This window comes from Aythya marila, assembly GCF_965140915.1.
Source record: "Aythya marila genome assembly, chromosome: 32".
Taxonomy (NCBI): Eukaryota; Metazoa; Chordata; class Aves; order Anseriformes; family Anatidae; genus Aythya; species Aythya marila.
In genome coordinates this window covers 1004689-1014361 of record NC_139073.1, presented here as the reverse complement: position 1 = coordinate 1014361, position 9673 = coordinate 1004689, and the positions used below count along the sequence as shown (strand labels likewise).

The following is a 9673-nucleotide window of genomic DNA, read 5'->3' as shown; positions in this document are numbered from 1 at the left end:
TTATTTATTTTGCTGGAGTTTTGTCTGGCTGCTTTGCCTGCAGATAACCGGGAGGCGACGGCGGAGAGAGGGCGAGCTTCGCGGCCGTCCAGCTGTTGCCAAGATCTGTTCCTCCCACCTGGCCTCGCTGCGGGGCTGCTTGGTGGAGGGAATCCCCTTCCCTCCCTGCTCCTTCCCCCGCTCCGACGCTGGGTAAGAAGGTAAAAGTCCTCCCTTGCTCTCCGCGAATTTATTATGCCAAGTGCAGAAGGAAGGGGCCCCTCGTGCCCGGATAACGAAATTACCCAGACATCAAGGAGTCCTACCGGGAGCACTTGCCACCAAAAAAAAAAAAAAAAAGCACATTTTTTTATCCCTTTCCAGCAGCTGTAAATCTGCAAAGCAGGAGCCAGGTTGCGGTCCCGGGGGAAATCTTTAATTTGAACAAAGCAGCGCTGCCGGTTTCGGGGGACGGACGGGGAAAGCGGTGAATTATTTGAAGCTTCAGGGCCAGGCAGGGTTTCCATCTTCACGCACGAGGCTGTGATGGAGCTCGCGGTGGAGCTGAGCGGGTTTGAGGCAGCCTGGTCCTTGGGAAGAGCCTCCTCTTCCTCTCCAGCTCCCCTTCCTCCTCCTTTTTCTCGCTTTGTCTTTTTTTCGTGTGCTTTTGGGGATGGGTCAGAGGCAGCCCCCAGGTGCTCCTCTGGGTGGGTGCTGGCGTTTGGGTGTCCTCGTGTCCCCTCTCCGGCCTCTGCTCCATCACCGGGCACCAAGGGGACCCTTGCTGATGGGGAGAATTCAGACAAAGCCGGGATCGTGGAGCAAAATAGCGATTTTTTCTATGTATTTGTGTTTTTTGGCTGCTCTCGCGCTGCACAGCAGGAACGCAATTAGCAGCGGTGTTAATGGAGCTGCTCCCCCCCTGCTCTGCCCTCCTGCGCCTCCTTTCTCACCTCTGCAAAAAAACAACCCCCTGGGGGTTCACACAACCCCCCCCCCGGTCACATCCAAGGCTTTATTTTGAGAGGCAGCCTGCCGATCGGTGCTAATAGAGCAGCCAGAGACGAGGCTGGGTTCCTGGAAGGTTTTTTTTTTCATAAACGAGCGTCGATTAGAGAAGTTCGTCGCGTTAACGCCACCGAGGTGCCTTCAGCATCGCCCCCCCTCGATCCTAAAAACCTGCTGGGGCTGGGAAGCGGAGGGATTAGCGAGGGATCCCCCCCCTTGCACGCCTGGAGCATCCTTTTGGGGGTGGCGCTGGGGTCCTGCAGCCCCTGCCTCTCGCAGCCCTTCCCTAATTGCCAACCCCCCCCCCCCCTCAAAGGGCTGTGCTGGGAGGGCAGCGCTGCGCTTCCTATTTCTCTCTTTCATTTCTTCTGCCCGGGAGCGAGCCAGGACAGCTCATTAGCTGCAGACCTGGTGCTAATTGCCTGATCGGGAAGGTGAATCATTGCCCTTCCTCATCCCACTGGGGAGCCAGCGCCGGCCAAAACCCAGCTCTGAGGTGGCCGAGGGCGAGCAAAATCCTGCGATCCCCCAAAGGCTCCGTGCCTTCCGATGCTCAGGGTGCAGGCGAGGAGCCAGGCTGGGTGCAGCCAGCTCGGCTCTGAAATATTTCCCTCCTGCGGGTTACAAATAGGGCGGGATGTGACTGCGGCGAAACCGCTTTTAATATCGAGTAATGAGGAGGGGAGGGATGCAGGCAGGAAATATCACCGCTGCCGGATCAACCTGGATTTAGCGCTGAAATTAAAGAGCCTTGGGGGATCCCAGGATAAATAAAGGGGAATAAATGGCTCCGAAGAAGTGAAAACGTTGAGGCTGGGCTCGCTGAGCACTTCAAAGCCGTTCAAGCCCTGCAAAATGCGCAGAGGTGCCACGTCCCACCGGGCAGCAAACCCTCTTCTGGGGGGTTGGGGTTTCATTTTTTTCCATTTGGGGTTATTTTGATGCATCAAGCGGCCTCACCCCCACCCCAGTGACAGCAGGAAAAATGGGTTTGGGGGGGCAGTGGATGGTGCAGGAGCCTTTGAGCCTTCTCCATCGCTTTGTGGCCACAGGGTTGAAACCCAAGGCAGATGCTCCATGGAAGGAGCCCCCAGATTTTGGATGGGGACTGAAAGCAGGCAGAGGAAGCGGGTGTAAGCGAGGGCTTAATCACCTCAATGTGGAGATGGCTTCATTATCCCGGCTGGGATGGAAAACATCTATTCAAGGGTGAGACAAAAGGAACTGAGTATAATCAGGAGCCAGTGTGCTGAGCAGTGTTTGTCACACAAACAGCGTCTTCAGAGATGAAAGACAGATTTATAAACCCAAGGCACGCCACTTCTCCCACCCCATAGAGCCCAAGCAGGGATGTTGCCCTGCTGATGAAGCCACACACCAGCTGTGAAGGGAGCTTGATGAGAAGCAAGGGGCAAAATCCTGCCCAGCTGGTGCAGGTGGGCCCTGGTGCTTGGCCTCAGGACACAGCCACCAGCTTACTCTTGCCTTTTTTTGAGGGATTTGAGCCAAAAAGGGCATTGGTGGCCCATGTTTCTCTCGCTCTGTTTTAGGAACTTGAGTAACTTGCGTTGTGTGTAAGAAACGGGGAGGAGAAGTGCTCGGCGTTACAGCTGGCTCCTTCACACCCAAACACTGCAAGGCCCTGCTGAGAAAATTAGTTGCCTTATAATTAACTCAGAATTGTCTTGGCAATAAATATGTGATTATATTTGCGCAAGGAGGGACAGCTTACGATTACAAATGGCATTCAGCAACATAAACGAAGCAGCCGAAAAGTCCATCAGCAGCCCCTTCCGAGCTGGTTGCTTTATTTTATTTTCCTGACGGCCCAAGCAGAAGGCAGGTGGCATCTTTTAGCATCGCCACATCTGCATGGGGCAGAGCTGCCCCCCATCTATCACCCCCCCCCCGGGGACAAGCTGCCCTCTCCTTGCAGGATGTGATGGAGCTGGACCCGAGTTCCCCCACCACCTGCACCCATGCTCCTCGGGTGCCCTTTGAGGCCACCCAGAGCAGCCAAAACATCTTAAAAATGCTCATTTTGCAGCTCCTCATCCCATGGGGCACATCAGTAGCCTCCCATTGGCCCTAAAAATGGCTTTTTTTCCCCAAGAAAAGCCACCCTGGGGGGCAGGGTCCCTGGGGACCCCATCTCCCAGCTGCTTCCATTCAGGGATTTGTAAATGGGAAGAAGTCAAGCGCCTGTGTGCCGCGTTCCCTGAGCTGCTCCTTCCCTCCGAGGAGCCTTTTTATAGGATAAACAGCCACTTTTGGGTAATCCTCACTGGGCTCCTCAGCGCTTTATGTCTCTGCTTGGATCTGGAGCGAGCAGAGAGCCCAAAGCCCCCCATCCTCCTCCCCATGGTGCGTATCCTGAGGCATCTCCGCCACGTGTGGTTTGCTCCCTGGAGGGATTTCCCCAGTTACGGGGCTGGCAGCAGCTTTGCACCGAGCACACCAGGACCAAAAAAAGCTCCAAACACACAGGGAAAAGCAATTAAACCACAGGAGAGTTTTTGTAACGGGGAGGTTGGCACAGCTTGGGGCCAGAGCGAGGGATTTGCCATCAGCTGTGAAGGAAGAAGTGGGAAGGGAGCGTGGGGGCGATGGAGCTGGAGCCTGGGATTGCTCTGGGAAGGGAAACGGGATCCCAGGCAGCTTTTCCCCTTAAAATGCCCCTTCGTTTTGAGCAGAACTGCCCATCTTCCCCAACCCCATCCTTTTCCTGAAGCTAGGACAAGAGGGTTAAAGGGGCTGGGGGCTCCTCTCAGCAAGCAGCAGGGCGTGGGACAAGCAGCTGCCGTGCTCTGAAACCCCTTCCCAAATCAAACTGGGGATGCTGGGGGTAGCACCACATCCCGCATGGTGGGAAGGGGCTGGTGGGCAGCACTGGGACCCCCCCCCAGGTGTCAGTGCTCACCCCCCTGCTCTGCTCCGCTGCTCTGGCCCTGAGCTCCCTCCAGGCTGCACCCATCAATAATTGCAAGCAGCAATCAGTGCAAAAATCAAACAGCAATTAGTGCAAAAAGTGCACAAGCAGCTTGCATCCAGGACACCGTGCAGCCCTGCAGGAGGGTTTGGAGGCTTCCCAGGGTGCTGGATTTAACTGAGCACCGGCTCCACCTGGATAACGGAGAGTTTTTCCTGGCAGGGAAGGGCTCTGCATCCCTCTGCAACCACTACAAAACACGGTGAGGAGGGGATGGATGCGTTGGGGGAGGATTTGCAGGGGAGCACAGCTGCAAGGCAGCTCAGGTCCTCCCTGCTTTCAGCCTCTCCTGGCTGCAGACGCTTTCTGGGAAGCAATTCTCCCCACTAGCGGTGAAGAATGCGCTTTCATCTCCCAAATGCCAGCTCCATCCATCCTGCTCTGATGAGGGGAGGGAAGGAGAGGATGGATGGAAAAGGGGGGTCTCTCCCCAGCCCCCTCGTACCACACGTGGTGCTTTTTTGCTTTGCTCCTAGCCTGAAAGCTTCCAGGCAGGTCTCAGGTGTCAGAGGGATGCTGCTGGTGAAAAAACCAGCGTGCTCGCACGAGGTGGTTCAGCACGGAGCTGCTGGGGTGCTCCGAGCCAGCCCCGTGGAGCTACACACGTGGGTAAAGCAGACTCCTCGCCCTGACGAGCTCCCGGCCTTAATTACAGGATGCCAAGAGCTAACGGGAGTGTGCAAACACTGCGAGGTGCGCCAGCCCCTTCCCTGTTCAGCAGGGTTTGGGGCTGGGCTGGATCAGCTGCGGGCTGACAGATTAAATACCTGTTTGCAACAAAAACGCCCCGCGCCAGCTTCCTGAAGCAATTCAGGAGGCAAACCGTGCCCCAAAATACTTCCCCAGCTGCTGGCACCCATGGAAATGCCTCGCCCCATCCCAAAAACTCGGGTGCTGCACTGCTGGGGGGGGGCAGAGATGGTTTTGAGGGACCTGGGTGGCACCAAGGGGCAGCCCCCAGCCCCTTCTCTCCATCCTTGTGCAGGAGGAGGGGGGGGAAACCTGAGTCACCCCCCACCACATCAGGGACCCAGCTCCTGCTGCTGGCGGCGGCTAATTTTAGAGCTTACTTATTAACGTTTTCCACCGTAAAACGTGCATGAAATACTCACCCAGGGTGACGAGGCACTTTCTCGCCAGGGAAGCCTTAAATATTTAAGCAGCGCTTTGCAGCACCGGCGGTGCCTGACTCACAGCACGACGCCAAGATTTGAGCCCAGTTTGAAGCTCTGCTGCAGCTTTTTGCCCCGTGCCCTCTCGGGGGGGACGATGGGGGGCTCAACCCCAGGCTCTGAGCAGGGAAGGGACATGGGGAGCTGCTCCAGGGGCTGCTTGTGCCCCATATCCGATGTGGGGAGCAAAATCCTTGCCCCTTTCTGTGTTTTCTCCCCAATAAAGACAGGGATGAAGCCAGGTTGATGACCAGGGGAACCAGCCCGCTCTCTTTCTCTTTTATTCCAGCAGCAGCTTAGCACAAAACCCCCACAACCCATCCAGCTCCTCAGCCCCGATCCTATTAGGAGAGCAAAGTGGCTTAGAGAAGCCCAAGGTTTCCACGTGGCTCTTGGGCTGCAAAGCTTTGCACAACCCCCCCCCCAAAAAAGAAAAGCCTCTGCGTGGCCCCGAGCGAGCCAGCACCAGCCCAAGCTGCACCAGGGGAGCGATTTGGGCCTAAATCCCAAAGATTAAGGGGTTGGGACCGGGACAGAGCCACAGCCATCAAAGCACGGCCGGGGAGGGGGTGAGGTCGGGGCTGGATGGGGGCTGCGGGGGAAGGAGCCCCCCAAACATCTCCTGGGAGGCGTAGGTGAGGTAGAGGAAGCCGTCCTCGTCCTTGTTGTCGCGATACAGCTCCTGCATCGTGACGGTCATGTTGGGCAGCCCCCTGTTGTTCACCAGCAGGTAGAGGGTCTGCGAGGAGGCCAGGCAGAGACGCGACCTGGCAAGGGGAGGGGAGGCATGGGGTGAGTTTTGGGGGGGATTGGCGGGGGCAGGACCCCAAAAAACACCCGGAGGAGAGGCGCAGAGCTCACCCGCATCCTCCCCCAGCCTCCTAGAGCCCGAGCAGATGGGACACAACACGGGGGGGGTCCCAAGCTCGTGGCCAGATGCTGCTCGCTTGCAGGGCTGGGGCAGGTTGGAGACGTCGGCGAGCAAACGCTCTCAGCTAATTGCAAGAGGCTAATTGCATCAGGCTGAGGCTAATCAAGGCCTGCCCGCTGGGGCAAATGCCTGAAGCAGCAGCTTCCAAGTTGGGTTTTGCAGGATCAGCTGCATCCAGATGGGGGTGTCGATGCCCCCCCCACACCCAAATAAGCCCCCAGACCCCTCCGTGTCCCTCGCCGCTTACCGCAGGGTGACGGCGAACTGGGCCAGGGGCAGGTCCTGGGACACCAGGAATTTGGTCCTGCTCAAGGGGGGGAGGTTCTTCTCCTTCTGGTAGCGCTCCACCACCACCTGCAGCAGGGAGAAGAGGCTGGGGGGGACGAGACAGGGGCTGGGGGGCTCAGGGGCTTGCAGGGGGGGGCGCAGGGAAGCAGAGCTGGTCTTTGAAGCTGCTCCTGGAGGGGAGAAGGTGCCACCCTTGGGGCTGCTCAAGGTCCTGGAGGGGGACACTGGGGACTCATTTGGGATGCTGAGGTTTGGGGAAGAGCCCCCAGGCTCATTTTGGGGGGTGGGGAGGGAGCGGGGCGCAGCCCTCACCGGGATCTTGTTGGGGTACTTGATGCGGATCTCCGTCACCTCGTGCATCCTGGTGGCTGCGGGAGAAAAAGGGGGGAGCAGTGAGCACAGCACCACCCATCCCCATCCCCATCCCCATCCCCATCCCCATCCTTCATCTTCATCTTCCTCCTCCTCCTCCACCCCCCAGGGACCCACCCAGGCTCTTCCTCTGCTTGAAGGGACGAGCGCTGCTCTCAGCCTGCTGCATTTTGGGGCTGGAGGGGCAGTGGGGGCAGGCAGGGGCTGCTGGAGGGGGGCAGCTGCTGCTGATATAGGGCTGGGGCTGCCCCAGCTGCGGGGGGGGAGGAGGGGCCGGGGGGGTGATTAGGGGGGTCTGGGCTCTGCTGGGCAGGCAGGGAGTGATGGATGGAAGGAAGGAGGAAAGGAAGGAGGAAAGGAAGGAAGAAAGGAAGGAAGAAAGAAAGGAAGAAAGAAAGGAAGAAAGAAAGGAAGAAAGAAAGAAAGGAAGGAAGAAAGAAAGGAAGAAAGAAAGGAAGAAAGAAAGGAAGGAAGGAAGGAAGAAAGAAAGAAAGAAAGAAAGAAAGAAAGAAAGAAAGAAAGAAAGAAAGAAAGAAAGAAAGAAAGAAAGAAAAGGGAGAAGGAGAGAGGAATGGATGGAGGAAGGAAAGGAGGGAAGGAAGGAGGGATGGAAAGAGATGGAAGGAGTAAAGGAGGAAGGGAAGGAAGGAAGGAGAGATGGATAGAAGGAAAGAGGGAGAGATGGATGGAGGGAAGGATGGATAGAAGAAGGAGGGAGGGAAGGATGGGAGGAGGAAGGGAAGGCAGGAGGGAAAGAAATGGAGGAGGGAGGGATGGAGGAAGGAAAGGAGGGAAGGAGGGATGGAAAGAGATGGAAGGAGGAAAGGAGGAAGGGGAGAAGGAGGGAGGGAAGGATGGAAGGAGGAGGGGAAGGAAGGAAAGAAATAGAGGAGGGAGGGAGGAGGGAAGGAAGGAGGGATGGAAAGAGAAAATGAAGGATGGATGGAAGGAAGGAGGGAGGGAGGAATAGAAGAAGGGAAGGAGGAAAGGGAGAAGGAGAGAAGGACGGATGCAGGATGGAAGGAAAGAGGGAGGGAAGGAGGGAGGGAAGGAAAGGGAGAAAGAAGGAGGGAGGGAGGAGGAAGGCCGTGTGGTTGGGAGGCTGCAAGCAGGCGAGAGCTCAGTGCTGGGGTCAGCAGCCTCCCCCTAGCACCCAGCCTCGCACCTTTGGGTGCTGCTGGTGCCGCCAGGAGGAGACGCTGAAGCGCGGTCCCCACGGGAGAGCAGGCTGCTGGTGTTGTTCAGGCAATGCCAATTCCTCGGGTCAGGGGAGAGGCGGCTTTTGGAAACCAATTAGCCCCCATTACGCCAATTAGACCCTGTTTGTCTTTTTTTTTTCTCTCTTTCCTCCTTTTTTTTTTTTTTTTTTTCCAGAGCCACTCATGCGGGCTAACCTTGGGAAGCGAGGAGGAGAGGGAAGCAGCCCAGCTCATTTAGACATGCCAGGGACTGAAATTGGCCTCGCTTAAATGAGCTCCTTGGCATAACGAGGCCATTTCGGGCTGCGGGAGGAAGGCGCTGGCATCGGAGGAGCAGCAGGAGGGAGGCAGAAAGCCAAGGGCTGAGGTTTGGGGGTCCCGGGACACTTTAGGGACCACTCGGGATCCTGGGGGGGGGGGATCAGCATCTCCCCCACCCCGTGCTTTGGCTGCTGCTGTCCCCACGCTGTCCCCGTGGGCGCCGAGCATCTCAGCCAAGCAGCATCCCCGGCACTTTGGGTGCAGCACAGCACAATCCATCATCCCTTTTTTTTTTTTTTTTTTTTTTTGGATGTGTTTCATATACATATCTAATATATTTTGCTGTTCTGCAATATATTAGACTGTATTACTTTGCCGTAAAAAATCCCTCAGACACGCTCATCACTGGTTTGGAAAATTACATTAGCGATATATATTCCATCTGTGTAGCGAGTTAAGCCATTATAAATTTATACCCCTAATAAATTTAATTCTCGAAACTTTGCGTGGGATTCAGAGGGGGAGAGGGGCATTTTCCTCCCAGATGATTCCCAAACAATAAGCCAATAAATATTAAAGCGCCTCGCAATTTGCTAATAAAAGGAATCGATTACTGCTCTCCGACTTAATTCTGCTCCCAGGCAGGTGCTAATGACTTAGAAGAGCAGAAAAGTCGCAAATTTAAAATAAATAAATAAATAAAGGATCTCCATTTAAAAATCAGTTCATTAACGGTGAGCATCTATTATTTATCGCTTTAATTTCCAAATATTGCTGCGATGCCGGGCTGGACCCTGGGATCCGGGGTCTTTGTGGAAATGCGATGCTTTCATTAGCTCGAGCTAATTAATTAAAGGTGGAAGTAAATTGGTTTTCCTGATTGGGGGGGGGGCATGCTCAGCCTTGGGGTGCTCATTCTGTGAGGATGGGGGGCTCGATTTGGGGGAAATGGGGAAAAAAAAACATTGTGGAGGTGGCTTTTGCCCTGTGGGGGCACGAGGAGCATCCACGAGGAGCCCCCGAGCTTCCCGACTGTAATTTCCTCGGAGAGCAAACAGCGCCGGAATAATCCAAATAAAAGACAAAAAGCAGGCGTCGGGGACGGGATATGGAGAGGGAGGGAGGAAGGCGGAGGTAAAATTTATACCTGCAGCTTCCCCAGCTGCTGGCTGGCATTGCTGGAAGCAGGAGCTCATCTGTATTCCTGCCTGCTCCGCTCGGGGCCCTGGCGGAGCAAATTTCAGCTGAAACTCATAAATAAATCCTCTTCTGCCCAAGTTAAGTTTTATTCATAGCTCATTTCGTGATACACTGGAATTAAAAAAAAAAAAAAATCCCCCTAGGTTTGGCTTTAATCTCACATTAAATATTAAAGGGGCAGGTTGCCCAAGGGTTGGGGGGCGGGAGGTTTTGGGGGGCTCTGGGGTGTGTTGATGGGGTGTAGGGGTAAGAGGTAGATGCTGGCTGCTCCATG

At 55.7% G+C, this 9673-nt stretch overlaps 1 protein-coding gene across 1 annotated transcript; it reads right to left on the bottom strand.

Moving 5' to 3' along the window:
- Positions 1–5695: 5695 nt before the first annotated feature.
- Positions 5696–9468, bottom strand: LOC309889044 (microtubule-associated protein 1 light chain 3 gamma-like; the record flags this gene model as incomplete). The annotated part of the gene is made up of 4 exons (XM_082781720.1): positions 9347–9468; positions 6680–6735; positions 6327–6433; positions 5696–5915 (listed from the first exon to the last, which is right to left on the bottom strand). The coding sequence occupies exons 1-4, from the start codon at positions 9393–9395 to the stop codon at positions 5696–5698; spliced, it is 432 nt and encodes a 143-aa protein (XP_082637846.1). The 5' UTR covers positions 9396–9468.
- Between the last annotated feature and the right edge of the window lie 205 nt (positions 9469–9673).